Source organism: Callorhinchus milii, unplaced genomic scaffold, assembly GCF_018977255.1.
Source record: "Callorhinchus milii isolate IMCB2004 unplaced genomic scaffold, IMCB_Cmil_1.0 Scaffold6, whole genome shotgun sequence".
Taxonomy (NCBI): domain Eukaryota; kingdom Metazoa; phylum Chordata; class Chondrichthyes; order Chimaeriformes; family Callorhinchidae; genus Callorhinchus; species Callorhinchus milii.
This window is the reverse complement of record NW_024704747.1, coordinates 26,145,189-26,166,118: the sequence shown is the minus strand read 5'-3', so window position 1 is coordinate 26,166,118 and position 20,930 is coordinate 26,145,189. Positions and strand designations below refer to the sequence as shown.

Genomic DNA, 20,930 nt, shown 5'->3' with positions numbered 1-20,930 from the left:
AAATGTAATAGTGCACTTTTGCTAATACTACTGATAATAATATAACAATTATGACTTATCCTAACAAGATTACATCAACAATCATAATATAGTATCATTTCTCGGTTTACAAAGAGAAAGTTGACCTTTATGGCTTTCTTTTCTTCTCCAGAAGATCTTGGCAAATAATTAGATAATTATTTGGGTAGCACAAGTTTGCAGTGCTATGGGGAAAGAGCAGGGATGCGGCATTGATTTGGGTAGCTCTTTTCAAAGAGCTGGCACAGACACGATGGGTCGAATGGCTTTCTTCTGTGTTGTATAATTCTATGATTCTATCCTCCCTTTATTCGTTCATCCTCTTCTACTTCTATGAACATCAAGTTTAACCCCATAGAGTCTGCTGGATCAAACAGTCCTAGTCTCAAATAAGCATCCACCCCTTAATGATATCCTCAAATTGTCCTTGAAAAAACTGCTGAACTTGTCCTTTACATAATCTTCAGCTTCTACTTTCAGCTCATCTTTTCTTCTCCTTAGAAATTTGCTCATGTTAATTCTATTCCTGTGGAGGGAAATCCCTCTCATCCTTCAAACTACAGCCCTATTGCCATTTCATCTGGGTTTGCTAATGATATGGAGGCAGTTGTCAACCCTCAAGTTATCCATCATTTTGAAAGATCTGGTCTAATTCACGACTGTCGGTTCGATTTGCAGAATGCCAACTCCACCGTTGAGTTTGCCTATACTACACAACTATTCTTGAATACTGGTATTTATTGCCTTGGAATTTGACAAACTCTGACACTACATCATTCTATAGAAGACACTGGTGAAGTGTACCATCCTGGATGGCAAGTGGGAGGAGGTCTTTCATGGAATTAAAGGTCTGTAGTACTGAGCTGTTAGCAGCGAACATGAGTACAGTATAATTTATGTTTGTACTTGAATCTCTCTTTCCTGTTTGCTTTTCCGTGTCTCCGTCACTTTCTGTCTGTCTCCGATCCTCATTCTCGCAGTCTGTAAGTCTGTTCTTTGTGTCCATCACTCTTCTCACTTAATATCACACTCAGAATTGTTTCCCCAACTACTAGTAATACTTCTTTCCCTCTTCTTCCTCTCATACTTATCATTCCTCTTTCATTTTGTTCATTCACACTCTCACTTTCTTGCACTTTTCAAACACTCTGCGCTTTCTCTCGATTTCCTATAACTGTCTTCCCTCTTGCATGCACATTTCCTCATTCTCTGCCCCGTTTCTCTCACACTTACCCACACTCAATCCCTCACAAGCCCTCTATCTCACTCTCTTCCCTTATTGCCTCACTTTCTATTCTACCTCCCCATCGTCACGTCCAGGCTCAATCACTCTTCTCTCAGATTTAAAAAAAAAATCAAATAAGTCAATTTATTAACAGGTTTGCTTTGAATTTACAGAAAATGTTTTAATCTGTATACATAAAAGAACCAGATCACAGCTAAACTATTTAACAAACTTTACATTATGATGGGAATAGAAACATAGAAATCTAAAACGGAGAAGGAGACCATTCAGCCCATCAAGCTTGCACTAGCTCGGAAAACAAGGATATTGTTTCAATCCAACCGCTCAGCTTGTAACCATCTTATATCTTGCCCCTTCGTCACTGACTCCCCTATTAATGGAAATAGCTTCTCTATGTTTGCCCTAAGATTCTCTTCAGAGGTCTAGTCTTGCCTCCCTCCCCCATAGAACAGGTAGAATATGTAGCCTTAGGTAGGCAAGATTAAAAAAAGGCCTGATATCCTGATGGACAGTTTAGAAGTGTGATGTCATGATCGACAGGCTGAGCCATGTAAAGCAAAATAAATAAAAGCAACTGCCTTACATTTAAAATCTGCAATGGCAAAATAACAGATAAAAATGCTACCACTTTCAGTTCACAATATATTTGACGGATCCTGCATGTCCAAGTCCCAGTCTAAAATGGTAGATTTTGATTGTGCTTTCTATAGAAATACAGGACACACAAAAAAGGTCTGCAATGTGCATATTCTCATTATAATGCCAACCACTTACAATTTTAATTTTAGAAGATTTATCAGCTATTTAAAATATGTCAGTTGTGCAAGATCATTAAGCACTAGAATCAATCACTTTGTACTTCTATTTATTACGCAGCAAAATACTTCTTCCTTTTTTTTTTTACATTTGTAATCTGGTCTAGTTCTTTTCTTCACTGCTGCACAGCATCATCTCACACAGCTCCAGCAATCATTACAGCTGATGACAGTCTTCGGTAGGCTTCAGTGCACCACAGCTGTATTAGCTGTCAACTATTCATCTGAATAGACTTTACCAATTTTAGAGCATTCTTTAATTTCATGGATCAAATCAGATTTATATGCAATACAGGATATGTCCATTCAAATAATAATGAAGAACCACTCAAGAATTTTGCCATTAGAATAATAACTGTCAAAATTGAGTCAGCACATTGCGTTTTATTTAAATAAAAGCCGCAATATGATGTCAAATGGTACCAACCGCAAGCAAAAATAGCGATAATTGCAGAAAAACTATAAACTAATTTATTTATTTACTCTAAAGTTGCAGAAAAGATTTTTTTAAAATGTTATATTCCTATATAAAAAAAAGCTTCACACACTTTCTTTATGTCACCCAACATATGTAATCTCTGTACATGGGCATGTCCAGCAGTGCAAGCGAGCTGCAAGAACTGCAAGTAAAGCTGGAGGGAATGTTCACAGCAATGGAGAGCAATGAATTTCCCAGACAATAGAAACAAAAAGCAACAGCGCTGAGCCTAAAAGTGGTGACATTTCAATACCGTTTTTGTTTTAAAAAGTGTTCATTGTGGCTAAATTAATGTTGCCACTGGGGAAATACAACTGCATGATTAATTTTAAAAACTTTATTAAAAGATCGTTTCCTATTCATGAAAAAAAATGTAGTTCACTAAGCAAAATATTTTAATCTGATTGCCATTTTCTAAAACATAATACACAATACTTATTTGTGTTTCTATTGAATTAGTACTCGCAAACTAAACCAACATTGAATAGGTAACAAACATAGCTACAGTTATGATTAATGTAAACTGCAATCAATGATTTTACAGTAATATGTAATCTCTTTACCACTCTCTAACAACCTCTGTTGGATGCAGAATTTGTTCATTTGTAGAATAGAATTCCTAAAGGAACTGAAAACTATAAAGGAACACAAGGATATTGCTGAACACCTGCTAACACTCACTAATATTTTACTGTCATAAAACTGTACATTTTTGACAGCCACAATATCACGTGTTCTCTCCCACTGGATTATAAAAATCATGCTACAATTACCGATTTGAACACTGAAAAATTAAATTTATTGAAATGCCACTGCTTGTTTACATTTGTCAATGATTCACAATTCAAATTTAAATTAAACTACATTATGCTTACCACATGATTGATTATTTTTAGAAATTTTATGTTTTGAAAAGAATAATTCTATATTAAAAAACAAATGACTACAGAGAAAACATAATCCAAAATTGAGCTAGGTTTAATTTCAGAGAAGGAATAAATGCCAATTTATCCCCAAAAATGCTTTGCCGTAAAGTTAACAGAAAGGCAATTCCCAACACTGGCCTTGGGTTTAAAAACACATTGCTGTGTTTTGCTATCGGAAGGTTGGATTTCAAAGTCATGCAAAAGGCAGCTTCCACAATATTCTTTGTATTATCTTCTTATTTCATAAATGTTCGACTTATCTAGTACTATATTTAGTGAACAAGGTTAAAAAATTGCAGGAAAAGAAATCTGTCAATGTCTTTACTGAACACATAGCTAAAAAAACATCTTCAACCCAATCAATCTCTGATTTTGCATTTTACACTGCCAGGGAAAAGGCTGTATGCATAATATAACTGCGCATTGCTGATGAATATATTCACAATATCACTTGGCTATTTGCATATTTTACCTCTTTATTTTTATTAACAATCTTCTAATTAAAATAGGTAGTCACTAAATTACTAGTCAATGAAACACATTATATTTATCTGCCTGTCCAATCACAGTGCTAATGAGAAAGCAGACACTTGCCACTGTAAATGCCTCCTAACATTTTAATTTGCTTTTTGAAGAGGCTTCACAAATGAATACACTCTACCATTTTCTGGCGTAACACAGCCTCTCTTTCGTTGCACAAACCTATCTATCTGTCAACAGAATTTGCAAAGCATATAGTTCCTTTCTAACCAGACAGCTTACAGAAAAAGAAAGATATTACGCTTCTGAAACAATCCACAAAAAGTCAAATCCATATTTCATATCTGCCATAAAAACTCATCAGTGTAATAACCCCCCCTTCTCTTGGGTGTTCTCCTACCATCTGCTGCTGTATTACTTATCTTTATTTTGCAACTAATTAACAGCATAATCTTCTAAATTCAGCAAGTTAATTATCATTATTGTGGTCTTTGCAGCATCATCAGTCCTTGTGAAGCTGCATCTCTCCACCCCCAGAGAACGTGTGTAAATGAAGCAGGTTGGGAGAGGGTCTGTTTCCTCGGAGCAGGCTCATTAGGTGTTTGCTGATGAGCTCGGCATGCAGGGAAGCAGGTCAGAAGAATTCTGCTGAACATGAGGTTCCACACTGGGCTCAGTCTGCTTTAATGTATGTTTTTGAACCTTTGCCAAGCTGCCCTCTGTCAGCTCTCAATAGAATGTACCCTACAGCAAACACTGTTGGCTGCCCACTGTGTGCAAAGCAATTCCTCAGTATGTCACAGAGGCCTTTGTGGTAGAGATATCTAGGGGAGCAATAGTCGGTTCTACCTAAAGCAGTAACATTGCTTTTTTTTCCCCCCCCTAAAACAGCTGTTTATATTTGCAAATTTGTAATCACCTAACAAGGACAAACAAAAATCTATAGATGATAGAAGCACCTTGTGCAGATATAACATGATTTTCATTCCTAAATTCAAACTCCAAAAAACACTAATAAAACATCTTCCCGCAACTAATGTGTTTTCAATTGATAATGCCATCTGTTTGCCAATTGCCTTAAAATAGTTCCTTAGAAATTACTAGATAGAAATCAGGAGTGGGAATTCTCAGTTTCCTAGGCCAAGCCATTGCCTCATGCCCCAGACAATGCCCTCCATTTGCTGGCATTTTCAGATGGCTTGCACCTTTACATTTCAAAAACATAATCAGCAGTTTGGATTGCTCCACTGATTTCTGGATTATTTTAAATAAAAGTATTCATGCTCTTACTCAATATCTCTAGCCAACTGAATCTATGGTAGTCATAGGTGTGATGGAGAACAGTGAAACACACTTGTTCCCTTTCCACCCCAGCATTCCCCAAACAGTTTGATCAAATTGACACAACAGGTTCTTGCAGCTGTCTGTGGATGAGCCTCCCATCCATCGAGATTATTACTCATGTAAAAAAGGGGCTGGTGAATGCTGAGACATAAGAAACTGTGAATATTAAAACAATTCAAATGAGTGGAGAGGAAGAATAAGATCGAAGACCATCAATAACATGGTTTTTAAGGTGGATTGATTTAATGATGCTTATAAAATGTAGCTTTGCTATAGTGAAGCTGCCTTTGCTTCAGGCAGTTTAGCGATGTGAGACAGGAAGCTGGCTTTATACTGTTTATATTGCTCAATTTCAAATGGGGGAAAGATTGACGCCAAGCCTCACATGTGCAGTCCACAGAAATCAGAAAAGTAGAAAACAAATCTACCTCCCAGTGTTATTGTGAAATGATTAGAAGACAATACAAAATTGGAATTTCAAATATAGCTTTCTGTATGCTTACAATATTCTACAATCTGTATCTGTGAGACAGATGATTTTTCAACATTTTCAGAAGGATTGCACTCCAACATTTCAAGAACTTAATCAGCCGTTTTGATTGTCTCTGCTGATTTCTGAGTTAGTTTAAACAAAGTATTGAATAAAATGTTATGGTTGTTCAATATCTGGCTAATTTCTAGAGATTTCATCAATCACTTAGAAATATTTGACTCTTACACCTACCCACCAAATGCATTGACTGCTGAAACTTTTTAAGCAATCCATTCAAATATTTTGCAATACTTCAAATGGCAAATAAACTATCTTGGCCTCTCAAATGAGAAAGTATAATGTTAAAATGTTCTGAGCAGAATTCGACTTTAACATAATAATAATTCTTGCATTTAATATAGAGCCTTATCACATCTTTGAGATGTCTCAAAGCGCTTCACAGAATACCCTGTAAAGTGAATTGACTACATATTTTGTGGGCAAGATATGAAAAGAATATATCGTTTCATTCCCTCCAATTGTGGCAACACAAAAGATAATAATAATCCTTGCATTTGATATAGCGCTTTTCACGTCAGGAGGACGTCCCAAAGCGCTTCACAGAACACACTGTAAAGTGAATTGACTGTATATTTGTGGGCGAACGCAGCAGCCAATTGCGCGCAGCAGTGTCCCACAAACAGTCGTAGATTGAAAATGACCAATTTATTGTTTTTGGTTTTGGAGGGATTATTATTAGGCTCTGTGTGGAGTAAGGAAACTTGCCCAAGGTTTCGCCCTCTGCCTGGAATTGAACTCAGGTCTCTCACTTACAAAGCGAGTGCTCTAACCACTGAGCTACAGGACTCCACTAGATTTGCATAATACTACTGAGAGGAAATATTAATGGAGGACTGACACCATTATTTATTTAAAATGAAGAGCCACACTAGCCTTCGGCTCTTTTAATGCCCTTTATATCACCTTGGGACATCATACAAACAAAAACATAATTAATTACTTCCACGGGCCCTCCAATAGATTGGAATTCCCAAACGCCTAATTATCACTCTGTTAGATTAAAACTTTGAATGCTTCACAATTGGGGCAATTATTTACTCGATGACACAATATGGGAAATTGTGTCATCAAAATATAACAGCAATTAATTGACCTCAATGCATCAGCATCTCTCCAAATACTGGAGTCATGCTTTCAGGCACAAAAATAGTACAGAATAATGATGGAAACTTCCTCTGATGAGTTAAGGCCATGAATTCAAATGAAACAATAATTTTAACAGGATACAGATAAAAGCACATATAGTATTTGTTCAAAATATTGTTCTATTAAAAGTTCATGCATACTGTATGAAGCTTGTATGATTGAACCTTTTCAATGATTTAATATTGCCTATTTGATGCCTTAAAATTTATAAACCTATATTTTTAGGTCTGCAGCATCCCATTACAGTATATTTTATGTTATATTCTACACCTATACCATGGTTGTAATAAAAATATATTATATATACATATAAACAAATCCCCCCCCAACCCCCATCCCACACACACCGGAGGAACTGGATGGCATGATGGACCGAGTATTTCATCCTTTTACATCTGGGATTTGACTCCGAATCCAACCCAGGCTAGTAAGATGAAAACCTCATCTCTCTGTTGGTTGTAAAGGAACCTTTGTGAAATAAACTCAGGCAGCGGGCACGGATCTGCAGCACAAATCTGTACTAAATTGCCAATGTCATGCAGAGAGAACATAAGGATGACTGCTGTGGGAAATGCAAAAGATTAACACTGGTGAAGAAAGTCATGGTGTCCTGAGATTGGGGTTAAAACCACATTGCTGGGACAGCAAAATGTAGCATGTACATCTATGCTGCACTTGACCTTGGAGAGCTTAACGATAACACAAAATGTTAAGTATTCCATTCCTCAGCACAATTTCCCTCACTTTGAACAGCAGAAAAAAAATGTTTTTAGGATAAATAAGTTCCAAACAAAGTAACCCAGCTGCCAGAATTTAGTGTAATAGAAAAAGCTTCAAGAATAATCAGTGTGTCAAACCAGGGTTAATCATCTTTGGTTCACGAACCGAGAAAGTACATAGATTTTGTTACTTCTCAACCCCATTATTTTTCAGGGTTGTATTCTTATGTATATAGGTTGCATTCCTAAACACCTGAGGGAAAGGCATTAATTGAATTCAAAAAGTAATACAAGTCTAGAAACATATTTTTCCTTTTACCAGTTTGGCCTCTGACTGTAAAGGTTGTGGAGAGAGAGGTTCAGTGTTGTTGAGTGGAGGACCTGGGATTCCAGGAACATTAGGCACCATGGTGATAGGCCTGACGATCTGAGGAGTAGAGAAAGGATAATGTAAACAGAAAAGTGACTAGTGGAAAAATTCATTAAAATAAAACCACACACCTCATTAACCATCCTCAAATCATCTTTATCTGGAACCTGTTCAAGTGAGTTTGCTAGTCTAATTGCCAGAGCATCCAACAGAGTCATCATGTGATTAAGTACCTCACTAAAGTGTGAGCTTGCTTATTAGGCTGATCGCTGGCTCTCCTATTGATCTGTGGTTACTGGAAGTACTGTACACTTCTGATTTTTGACTCAGACCAGCCGGCTTCCTATCAGTCAGCTGCCACCATTCTTCCAAGTGTTTCTCCTGCTACAAGCTTGAGAATCTCTTGCGAGAGCAGATGCAGCTGACCCGCCAGCTTCCTGGATCTCTGCATCTGAGCAGGAAGCTGACTGGTCCTCAAGCAATGTCAATGGGGTCTTGATGTTTTACACATAATTTTTTTTTACAAAATATGTCTAGTAGACCCAAGTACGAAGGAAAAGACCTGATTAAGTTAATTTCACATGGAAGCAATCCATTTATGGTTGCTGTGGTTGTTTGAGAGGATCACTGAATCTGATAATCACAAGGAAAATATATAAGTAGTTTGCATCCTGTATCCACGCTCAGTGGAGACCAGAGGTCTTAATGAAGTGCTAATTAGAGAAAGTGGATAAGTTGAATAAAAAGCAAACTGAAAAACATGTCCAAAACCAACATTCTCATAATAAAGCATTTTTTCTCCCACTTACTGGAACTGTTGTAAGAATACGTACAGATGGGTTTGAGAGTGAAGCAGGAATGGTGACAGGCATGGTCTGTCCATTAGGCAGCTGCAGCAAGAGAGGAACTGAACCCGTTACTGGTCTGAAAATAAGAGGAGTAATTTCAGAATTATTGCAAACAAAATTTTAACCATAGATCACTGAAAGTAAACAACTATTCATTATTTTTTTAAAAAGTGAAACAACCCGAAATAAACTTGGTTGCAACTAAAACCAGATGTCAAGATTAGCGCATACCTACCTTATTCTCTAGAATTTCAAATTAATTCTATAATTATTTCATAGAAAGAAAATGATTGCCCAAATTCCCTGTTTTTAATCTGTGACCAGTATCAATCACTTCATGCCATAGCTCTTCGGGTTTTCTAAAATGGAAGTGCATTTTCAGAAGATATGCGATTTTTACAATTTTTTAATTAATATGAGAAAGGAAAAACTTTACTGATTTGGCAGTACAGCCCAATATCCTGTTTGTCTTGTTTATTGTTGCCTCACACTATTTTGACAAGCTGAGCAGTGAGTTAAATAACACTCTGGATCTTTTCCAGTTTTCCCCTGGGCAACTCTTGTTTCCCTCCCCCAGCTCCAAATAGATCATCCTACATCCTCTTTCTCCTTTAGTGTTGAAATCCAAAATCATCACAACAAATCTCTCATACTCTCTCTTTCTCAGCTGGGTTTTACTTTTCAGCATTGAGAAGAATTACTCGAGCTCTTTCTTTGGCCATTGTGGGTGTGGTGACGGATGTTGAAGAGGCAGTAAACACAATCATTGATTGGAAAAAATACAAATAAATCCTGCCTAATCTTCCTGACCCAGATTCAACACTAAGCTGTTAAACACATAGTGCCAAGATCCGTGTCAAAATTCTGGAATCACAGTTTAGTAAAGAAACTAGTCTATATGGGAATGTGCACTGCAGTGGGTCTTTGTCCATTTTTTGTAGATTACTGAAACAGTTACATCTCACCATGTGTTTGGGCTCTTCTGGTAGCAATCATGCGTTTTAGTAGCAGCAGAGGGACAAGTTCTGGAACAAGTTTGTTTTTATAGAAATCCACTGGTATGCTCTGTTCTGTGTGGGCTTTATTGCTTGGGTAACCTCCTCTAGGGGATGGAATAGTTTCGCTCGGTTTTTTTCAACCACCCTTTGAAAACTCTTTATTTTAATTATTTTTTTCTTCTTAAAATGCAAAGTTTTAAAAATCTGAAACTCGCCTTGAATGAACTGTATGGTCAAAGTACCAATGTTTTTTCTTTTACAAAATACAATCATATTCCAAATTCCTCTGAAGTGGTCTATACATGTGGATCTGCACCACACTGCAGGGCATCTAAAAACAAACAAAACATCCAGCAGGGAAAAGTACAACTTTGATGTGCTGAGGTGATTGCATAGCCACGTGGTTTCACCCTAACTATAATAATCCTTGCATTGATATATCGCCTTCCCTGTCGGATTGTCTCAAAGAGCTTCAGAGTTTTTCTGGAAAACAGCACTGGCAGGCAATTTCAGCACAGCATTATCTCACAAAACAAAGCCCAGCCTCCTCAGCTCCCCTCCCTCTGCTAACGATGTGAAACGCTTTGTTGTGAAGATGCTATATAAATGTAAAACGTTGTCGTTGTTGATACAACACCTTTGACGTCAGGATGATCTCTTAAAGCACTTAACAGGATTTACCGTGAAGAGTAGCAACTACTTTGTAGTTAATTTGCTGATGCGTTCATCCAGCAATGTCCGACCATGAAGTGAATGACCAACTTTATCTGGCGATTGCTGGCCAGGACACTGGGAGAAACTCCCTTCTCTTTTCAAATAAGGCATTGAGATCATTAATGTCTACCTAAACAGGCAGATGGATCCTCAGTTCAATGTCTCAGACGAAGGTTTAACGATGTATCCAACAATGCAGCGCTCCCCAGGAATATATCTGAGTGTCAGCGCCTAATCTGCGAGTTCAAAGAGCTGACAAAAGGGCTTGAACGCACAACTTTCTGACTCTGGAGATGAGAGTCCTATCAACTGAACCCAGGCTGACACCTTCTCTAAATGAAGAATTTAACATCAGTTTTTGCTGGTGAACAATTGTACAACTGAAACAAATATTGTATAATGCACAGTTTTTGGCAATACTTACACTATATTTCTGTTTGTGGATGGAACCTGTGTAATGACAGAGGTGGAAGTTGGAGAGGGCAAAGTATGTTGTATGACAACACTAGCTTCAGAATTGGCGAGTAGCAAATTAGGAACTTGTAATGATGCTGAACGAATAGTTGATGTTGACTGTGCCGTCTGTTGCAATGAAGCATCCTGTATAGTCAAAATTACATAATTTGCTGAAACAATATTTACCTGATTATGCACAAGTACATTTTAACAACATGGTAACAAAGCAGAGTTTTTAAAAAGGCCTCAACAGAAGGCAAAAACACTTCTACCCACTTTTTTTTCCCTTCAATAACGACAAGCTTTAATCCATTTTCAAAATCGTATAAAGATGCATTATTTTTTACTTGATAGTTTACAGTAGATTAATCTGAAACCCATTAAATGTCAAGCTTGTAGTCAAAACAAATCAGTTTAGTCATTAAGCCGAATTTCAAGGGAAATTGGTCTAGTCTAACATGAAGACTATTAAGTTACATTACTTAACTGAATTTTAAAAAAAAATGAAAACCCACCAGGTAGTACGGAACATATGGATTCAGCTAATAATGTGAATAGTTAAAAAGGGCTGTAGTGCTTTTAATACTTATCTCATTTTTAAAAAATTATTTCAACTTTTGGCTTGCAGAAAATGTATAGTTTTGGAACGTTTTACTGTCTATGACCACGACTGCCACATGAAACTATACTCACGAGAGTGCACAACTTATTCGTTCATCTGCAAACTGTCAATTACCCTAATCATACTTGATTTTCAATGCACCCTTTATCAGTAGTTGACATATGCCTCAAGGTAAAGAGAATTTGTGTGGACTTAATATTTGTTGCACATATTGGAAATTCCTAGGTCATCTGTATTACAGACTACTACTGCCACACAAAAATATATGTGCATAATATGATCATGACTGTGTGTCCTGAAGATCCAAATGTTTAACTGTCAAGTATTGCATTAGTACCTCTCACAGACCCTAGGAATTTACTGATGAATAGATGACAAGAGGCTCTGATTCTTGCTACCACAAGTTAAGAATTAACAGGAAGTGCCATCCTCAATCCTTGAGGGATCCTGTGAGCATTACTACCTATTCTGAAAAGAATATTTCCAGTACACAAATATAACCGAGCTAAAATCTGCACAATACAACATGAATGAATAATTTAGGGATTTGAGTCAAATACCTGCTACCAGAATTATTTTTAATGTTGGAGGAGGTAGTCTGAGTTCTTGAAGACTAACTGCATTCATAAGTTGGTCCAACACATGACTTAGGTGGTGTATTCTTGCATTGCTCCAGTAAATTTCACAGTTAAGTACTTGTTTAAATGTGACGAACTTGAGATTTCTAGAACTGGAGTAAATCTATTTTTACTACTAAAACACCATGTTTGCCTCACCTATATAAATCATACTTATAACAAGACCATTAAACAGAAAAAACGTGTTACCTGTACTTTGACCTGTTGTAATACTTAATGTCTGCCACTAGATGCAGCTACAGTATTTTAGTTTATTCACTAAAATATGGCAACAGTGTGAAATTGTGTGAAAAAGCAGAAAAGTAAAACCTATTCAAATGAATCTTGTTTACTTCTTGATTTCTGCAATAAAAATAAATGATGAATTTAAAGGTCATTTGTTAAATGCCACATATGTTTAATGCAACAACTATGTGCAAGAATGAGGACAATTAAGACTGAGTTGGATAGCTATTTGTTAGGTCAGGGTATTAAGGGATACGGGGCAAGGGCAGGTAATTGGACCTGCAGTACAGATCAGCCATGATCTTAAGAGAATGGCGGAACAGGCTTGAGAGGCTGAATGGCCTACCCCTGTTCCTATTTTAATTCACCAATTTGAATAGTGGTTAAACATTTTCACTATTCTGTAGGTATCGTTAAAAAAAACTACATCAAGGTATCAAGGCAAATTAGATTAACCAAATGTATCTGAACAACAACTTCCTCTGAAGCCGTTTTCGGTCAAGGTTATTTCTACTAATAAATTCTTTCTGAATCACATTTACATCCAGTGAACACGTGTTTTTTTTTCCCATAACTACTAACGTCAACAACATTTTTAAGCACATAATTTGATCCCTAAGGAATTCTTTCATTTGGGATTTCCCAATGAAACATTTTAATTTCCAGAAGTCACATCTGGGAATTAAGCTGCTTCTAAAGACAGTGTTCTTTGAGAGTTTATGTATTTGATTCTTGCAAAGTACATCCATTTCACCACAGTTCAATCTTAGATAGTATTTGACTATACTTCACTTAGCCTTGATCAGTTTCCTTATCATTTCTACTGTCTTTAGTTTTTGCACTGAGAAACACATATTTGAACTTCACTTTTTTCTCTCTAAATTGAATGCAATCTGTTTTTTTTAAGAGAAATAATTTAACTCCCTTTTTACTATTTTTACTTTTATAGATGACAATTTGAGACCTTTTCGTCATTGGTGGTTGACTCCGGGTGAGGCAGGGGACTGTTCTGATGAGTGGTTTCCACAGTGGCTGTTTCCTCTACTTTAGCTCTAACTGGTGGTAATGCAAGCGGTGACATATCCAAAGGCATCTGTGAATTCAGAAAAAAAAAACAGAAAGTAACAACTTGCATTTTCATGGTGGCTTTAGCATACTGAGGCTCCTTATCACATTGAAGCATCTCGCTCGCCTCCACTGGCTCCCCATCCCCCAGAGGATTGATTTCAAGATCCTCATCCTCACTTACAAGGCCATTCATGGCCTTGCTCCCTCCTACCTCTCCAACCTACTATCCCCCTACCTACCTGCCCGTACCCTCCGTTCCTCTGGCTCCGGTCTGCTCCACGTCCCCCGCCCCAACCGCCCTACTATCGGTGGTCGGGCCTTCAGCCTCTCAGCCCCGAGGCTCTGGAACTCCATCCCCCAGTGCCTTCGCCTTGCTTCCTCCCTTTCCTCCTTCAAGGCCGGTCTCAAAATTGACAGTGCCTTCAGCTCCCCTCTCGACTCTCTTTCACCCTGACCATTTCCCCCTCCTCTCTCCCTCCCTTCCCTCCCTCACCCTGACCATTTCCCTCTTGCTCGGGTCATTTCCCCCTCCTCTCTCCCTCCCTTCCCTCCCCTCACCCTGACCATCCAACTGTGCAGCGCCTTGGGACGTCCTCCTGACGTGAAAGGCGCTCTATAAATGGAATCTTGTTGTTGTTGTTAAATCTCTTCACAGGTAATTACTGTCAGGTGTTTGATAACCTGTTTTGAAAATTAGGCAGTAAATTCCAATATACAGCATGGTGTGACCAATTAATAATAATTCTTGCATTGGATATAGCACTTTTCATGTCTCCTAGACGTCTCAAAGCGCTTCAAATAGACTGTAATGTGAATCGACTGTAATCATTTGTAGGCGAAACGCAGCAGCCAATTGCACACAGCAGTGTCCCACAAACAGTCATGGAATGAAGTGACCAATTTATTATTGTTTTTTCTTGAAGGATTCGTATCAGGCGTGTGGAGTAAGGAAACTTGCCCAACGTTTCACCCTGCTGGAAATCGAACCCAGGTCTCTCGCTTGCAAAGTGAGTACTCTAACCACTGAGCTACAGGACTCCACAATTAATCTGGAGGATTGTTGATCAAGATATCAGGAAAAGCTTCCTTTACTTTACCGTCAACCTGAAGAACAGGCAAATAGAACTTCATCCAAAAGACACCACTGCCAAAAATGCATCACTCCTCCAGCATGCACTACAGTGTCAACCAGAACTATAAACTCAAGTCCCAAAAGGGGCTCGAACCCACAACTCAGAAGGTGAGAATGCTCCCAACTCAGACACGCGAACATTTGGATCAATGATTGCTAACCCACGGCCTATGGAACCGTCAAGAAGCGGCTCCCTGAACCTTAAAGGTTGGCCACCACTGAATTAATTCTAAACATTAACAAAAGTTGACAAACTGAAACATGTTTTCACAGATCCGATAGGCACCTTTTTGATGTCATCTTCTGAAGCCTTCTTAAACTCATGTTCAAATGGACTTGCCAGCTCATTAAATAACCCTACCTCTTCACAATTCTTAAGGAAACGAGTTGGAGTTGGAGTTTGGTCTACGAACATACAAAAAGATAAATCAGCACACCTTTAGATGAAATATTTTAGCACCATTGCCAGTACACAGTACCAAGAGCTAAAATACAATGCTTTGCTATAAATGCATATAAGGAACCAAAATAAATGGTCCTTATAACACAAAAGGAACTCTTCTACAATTAAGTTTCACCAAAGTTGCCTTATCATAGTTCTAAATACTTAGACGGTATTGTAATACTATGGATTCTGCTTATATTGTAGCAACAAATTATTAACTGATTAGTATCAGTCCTGAATATTTACCCTTATGATGATGGAATTTCCATATTAAGTTATAAGGATTATTATTATTATTTGAAAATAAATTTCCATACAATTTACTAGTTGTAAATCTTAGGCCCCATGAGAAGCATCTATATGTTATAACATCTATATCGGATCATCATTTTGGAGCTTATGATATAGGGCATGGTGGAAAATAAATGGATACTAACCAGCCACTATGACACTGTCATTACGTGCTGGACCAAACTTTAATGTCATCTCATGTTTGTGCTTGTGAACAGCCAAGTGATCCTCATTTGTGAAGCGCTGAAACAAGTTTCATTTATTCAGAGAGCAATCCACACAAAACATTCAATAAAATCCTACATTTACTTAATCATTTAAAACGTTAAACACATTACACGTTCTTCTTTTACAGGCTTTAGTCTTAACGGTGACAGTTTAACAGGGTGATTTTGACACAAAACAACTTTTATCAAAATGGTATAAAATTATTCGTCCACCTTCAAAACCACCCCAATGGGATGTTTTGGTTTGCTACACCAAATGTGTGGTCACTCAATTAACTACCAATTAAATACTACGAATTGAGTAATTCTGTGTTGTGAGCTTCTTCCCAATAAGACAAGGGTGGAGACATAAAATAATTCACGTCACTTTGAGTCTTTAGTTATCAGACAGACCATTTTTATCCCATTGGTTTGTGCTGAATTGAAAGCTAAGTTTCAAAGATAGGAAGACAATATTCCATCCCCCGTGACAAACGGATCTCTCTTATTTGTTATTAAATATTTTTGTTGTTATAATTTAGAGTGACACATACATTATGCGTGCAGAAGTAAAATACAATGAAAAAAGAAAACAAAATGGTAAACATCCACCACCCATGAAACTTGTGTGGGATAGCTTCATAAGATTGGCATTATCTTATGATCTGTCTACATAGGATTAAAGATTAAAAAAACCTTAACTACCTGGCCACATCCAGGAGCGGTGCATACAAAAGGTCTGTCATCACTCATGTTCAGTGGATCCTCGTTTCACCTGTATTAACAATTCAATACATAAGTCTTTTTGTAATATAAACCATTTGCAATTTGAAATAACAGACGCACCATCCGAATGTGACAATATATAACACTTTTGTGTGACTGACTCACAGTAGTTAGGAAATGGACTGAAACTGTCCAAATCCACTCGAAAATTTGTAGGGTCCTCAGTGCCAGCAAGAGGAAAAGTTGTGTCAAGTCAGTCTGGTCTGAATGCAAGTCCCAAATGTAAAAACACATTCTAACCCACTATGCAAAGCCTTGCAATTTCTAAAGAGTCTAAGGGGTGTCAGTTGCCAGTACTATTTTTTTTGCTGGATAGCGTTCAGAATTGTTTTCCTACCTAATCCATAGTTATGTGGCCAACTGTAGAAAATCTATCACTTTTCTGGCTGTGATCTGCTTAGTCAGCATAAAGTCAGCACTGCTGTATATGGCGTATTTACTCAGTCAAATAAAATCCAGATGAATGTGCTGTATGCATATGATTAGATCTGCATGATAATGAAGTCATTTTCTCCAACTCTTCCCTTCCCTGAAGTTGTTTCGACTCCTATTGAGGTACGATTTCATGGCTATTCGTACATTTTTGGTCTCAACATGATATTGACCAATAAATCTCAACATGATATTTACAAATATGAAAGAAAAGAACTGAATGCAATCCTAACCTCATGCAATTTTTTGGAGGTCAGCTGGGTGTCTGACCCTTGTAAAAACCTTCATTCATGCTCAACAAAACTAAACCAGAGTTCCACATATACACTTTTACAGAGATTGGCCTGTGTCTGGAAAGGAATGCACGTTCTCCCGGAAGGGACGCATCTTACTTAACTAATTCTGGAGAATATTAGGCACAGGTTGGCAAGACCGAAGGCTTGGGAACCCCGGTGGGATACCACTGGAGTTTATCCAACTAAAATTGCATAGCTTGCCAGATAGCTCACTGGACTATCTGGCAAGCTTCCTGCTGCTTGTCTAGCTAGGACACTTCAGCAGAGGTCATTGGATGTGAGAACTCAGAGTAATTTTCCCTCTGTAACCTGAAGTGCTGAGGGCAATTATAGAGCTCTTCCCATTAAGTAAATGTAAAGGTGACTCAAATTTTCACTACCTTCCTGTGGGGAAGCACTCAGCTTGCACTTACCACCTCTCAACAGCAGAATGGCTTAGATCAGGAAGTCAGTGTAGGGAGTAATTACAAGCATCAACTAGTATTTTCTCACACTGTTAAATAGATTGTTAGGGCATCAATATCCCGCACCACCATACATTGTATAACATATTGAATGTTAAATGCATGGCATGCAAGCTTATAACATAAAAAGAATGCAATATATACACACACACATGGACCCATTTTTGTATGTAGCAGCAAATTGTAACTTTTCCTTTTCTTTTGAACTATACATTTTTCTGATAGGAAGACATTAAGAAAATAGGTTGTGGTCATAAGAGGACATGGTGTGTTCTAATTAATGTGCTAATAATTGGAACTAATGGAAGACCAAATGGAGGTCTTACTACCTCAACATTTGACATCCAATGTTATTTGTGACAAGCGACAGAAGTTTATGTTGCACTATTGAGACTGCAAGGTCAACCATCTAACATATTGGACCTTTTGTTTTGTCCAGTTCAATATACAGTATCAGGATAAGTTATGTATCATCAATAGCAAGTTACTTCTACACTAAATACTTAGGGAGAAATTGTTAACATACAAATTACATTTCAAGACAAGAAATCTGTCTATTTTAAATCAATTTCTTTGTTAAAATATTGAAGCCATGTCAGCCAGATAAGGTAACACTGAAGTCACAGCAAATCTTGTTTTCTTCTCTCCTTTCAGCAAGTCTGTCAGTTCTTTGTTTAAAAACAAACAAACTCCTGATATATTATCTTGTACTGCATTCTGGCCAAAAATTAGGATGTCCCGACAATATACAATGTTATGTTATGCAGTTATATACACTACACATACATCAAATTAGGTCAAATAAAATAACATCCACTGATTCTTGCTAGCTGACAATTTGCTGAACATTTCAGTTTATTAATGATGGCTGTGTTATTACAGGGAGGGTTTATATGTACTACTGTTGTACCACAGATTGAGGTGATTCTCTATGTTTCACAAGTGGTTGTGCATAAATGCTGCATTCCATGGCAGTTTCAGATGCTCTCATCTTATAAAGAATAGCTTTAAAGGTCAGATAACTGTAGTTCTTGTGCACTTAATAAGATACCCCATTATGCAATTTTAAAGGAATTCACTGGGACAAGACCTTGTATTCATGTCACGGAAACGTCACACTTTGAAACTATGGTAAAGATAATTTTGCGCAAACACAAGACCAATAACTTTCAGCTAATGTGTAAAACAAAATCAAGAAAGTAATATACTTTAGTGACTTAAAAAAGGATACCATTAGCCTAAAGTCTTGTGTTGGAGCATTTGCTGGAGCTTAATAATTTGATTGAACAGATGAAAGGAATACTCGGTTTATTTCTTCCAAATAATAATAATAATCCTTGCATTTGATATAGCGCTTTTCACGTCGGGATGACGTCCCAAAGCGCTTCACAGAACACACTGTAAAGTGAATTGACTGTATATTTGTGGGCGAACGCGGCAGCCAATTGAGCACAGCAATTTCCACAAACAGTCGTAGATTGAAAATGACCAATTTATTATTGTTTTTGGTTTTGGAGGGATTATTATTAGGCTCTGTGTGGAGTAAGGAAACTTGCCCGAGGTTTCGCCCTCTGCCTGGAATTGAACTCAGGTCTCTCACTTGCAAAAGCGAGTGCTCTAACCACTGAGCTACAGGACTCCACAAAGGTAGTGCTTTAAAACCACTCTGGTTGCACCACGCACCAATTTCTCAGACTGTGGGTGGGCTAAGGGTTCATTCTATTCATACAGACTAGCAATGCAAGTTATACATTCCTGATCTTCTAGATTGCTGATGTCTGGAGGCCAGAATAAACCCAGATGGTACTTTCAAACAACTGCATGTGAATGCAACCCAAAGTGGAAACAGGGTGAATTCCACAGCATTGTAGCCCATAGGATAATACATGTCAGAATCATGCACTGACTTTTATTACCTGTGCCCACTCTCCATTATTTGAATCCCTCCAAAAACAATAATAAATTGGTCATTTTCAATCTACGACTGTTTGTGGGACATTGCTGTGCGCAATTGGCTGCCGCGTTCGCCCACAAATATACAGTCAATTCACTTTACAGTGTGTTCTGTGAAGCGCTTTGGGACGTCCTCCCGACGTGAAAAGCGCTATATCAAATGCAAGGATTATTATTATTATTATTATTATTAATGGGTCCTATTTTCCATACAGCTTTTTTGACTGGTTACACAGGCGTGGATTTCTCAACCTTTACACAATAAAAACACTTTGTGCATAACTGATAGAATAGACACTTGATGTTGGCAACATATACTAGTTACTTTTTTTGTCTTCGTGTCTGCTAGACTGAGAGAAAAAAATACCATAACCAGCAATAAGTATCAAATAAGTATTGACTCAAAAGATTAAGTAATTTCATCAATTTCAATGTCACAAGAGATGTTCAGCTGAAGAAGCCCCTCCTGACAAACAATGATAAGCAACATGTCTGAATATCAAACGTTCTATCAAAAAGCCTGGTAGAATTGTACTCATGGACACAGCAAAATAGACCCCGATGCTTGGGAGTAATTTTTCACTTAATTACTCGAGTACTTCTCTCCACATTTCTTTACAAGAGAAATATTTCCTTACAAGAATGTTTAGCACTTTGTTTTTGACAAACATTTGGCACAATAAATCAAGATCCACTATGACTACCAGTTGGCAGTACCTATTACCAACTATTAAATAGTTACTTCTTCCTTTGCAAAAGACAATTTCCACTTTTAAGTGGTTTCTAACATTACTATATCTGAACGGCCAGAACTATCCAACAAGTCACAGAAGTTAATTCATCTACTTGATCGAAACCTGTGAGAGCAAAATAAAAAAAACACAGGCCATTTAATACTTTTAAATGCAAACTTTTTTTTGATCAGCAAAGTGTCATGTGGAAACCCATCACCATGCCTGAGTATTCAAACCAGACTGAGTTTCATATATGTATGCCACCTGTACAAGGAAATATCCATGTGTCTAGAATAGAATTCACACTCTCTCCCGAGAGGAACATACCTTGCTTAATTCCAGAGTATATTTTGGTACATGCTGGCAAGAGACAAGGCTTAGGATCCCTAGATTGTGTGTTGGGATATTGCTACAGTTTGACTAGCTAAAATTACACAGCTTGTCATCAAGAGCACTTTCTAGCAAGCTTCCTGCTGCTTGTTCAGTTAGGACTTAAATTAAAATACACTAAATCTTTATTTGCATAG

General features: G+C 37.5%; 1 protein-coding gene across 8 annotated transcripts in view; it reads right to left on the bottom strand.

Moving 5' to 3' along the window:
* The window catches only part of atf2 (activating transcription factor 2), a 33,072-nt gene that overhangs the window by 10,547 nt on the left and 1,595 nt on the right, over window positions 1-20,930 (bottom strand). For 5 of the 8 annotated variants that reach the window (XM_007890032.2, XM_007890028.2, XM_007890029.2 and 2 more), the window contains exons 2-8: window positions 16,444-16,513; window positions 15,679-15,775; window positions 15,083-15,201; window positions 13,561-13,689; window positions 11,080-11,255; window positions 8,905-9,019; window positions 8,045-8,152 (exon numbers count right to left, since the gene is read on the bottom strand). In XM_007890032.2, coding sequence (XP_007888223.1) covers window positions 8,045-8,152; window positions 8,905-9,019; window positions 11,080-11,255; window positions 13,561-13,689; window positions 15,083-15,201; window positions 15,679-15,775; window positions 16,444-16,491 — 792 coding nt within the window. In that variant the 5' untranslated portion in view covers window positions 16,492-16,513. Of the gene's footprint in view, window positions 1-8,044; window positions 8,153-8,904; window positions 9,020-11,075; window positions 11,256-13,560; window positions 13,690-15,082; window positions 15,202-15,678; window positions 15,776-16,443; window positions 16,514-20,930 lie in introns of those variants that run through there. The other 3 variants (XM_007890033.2, XM_042336303.1, XM_042336304.1) reach the window with 3 other exon arrangements.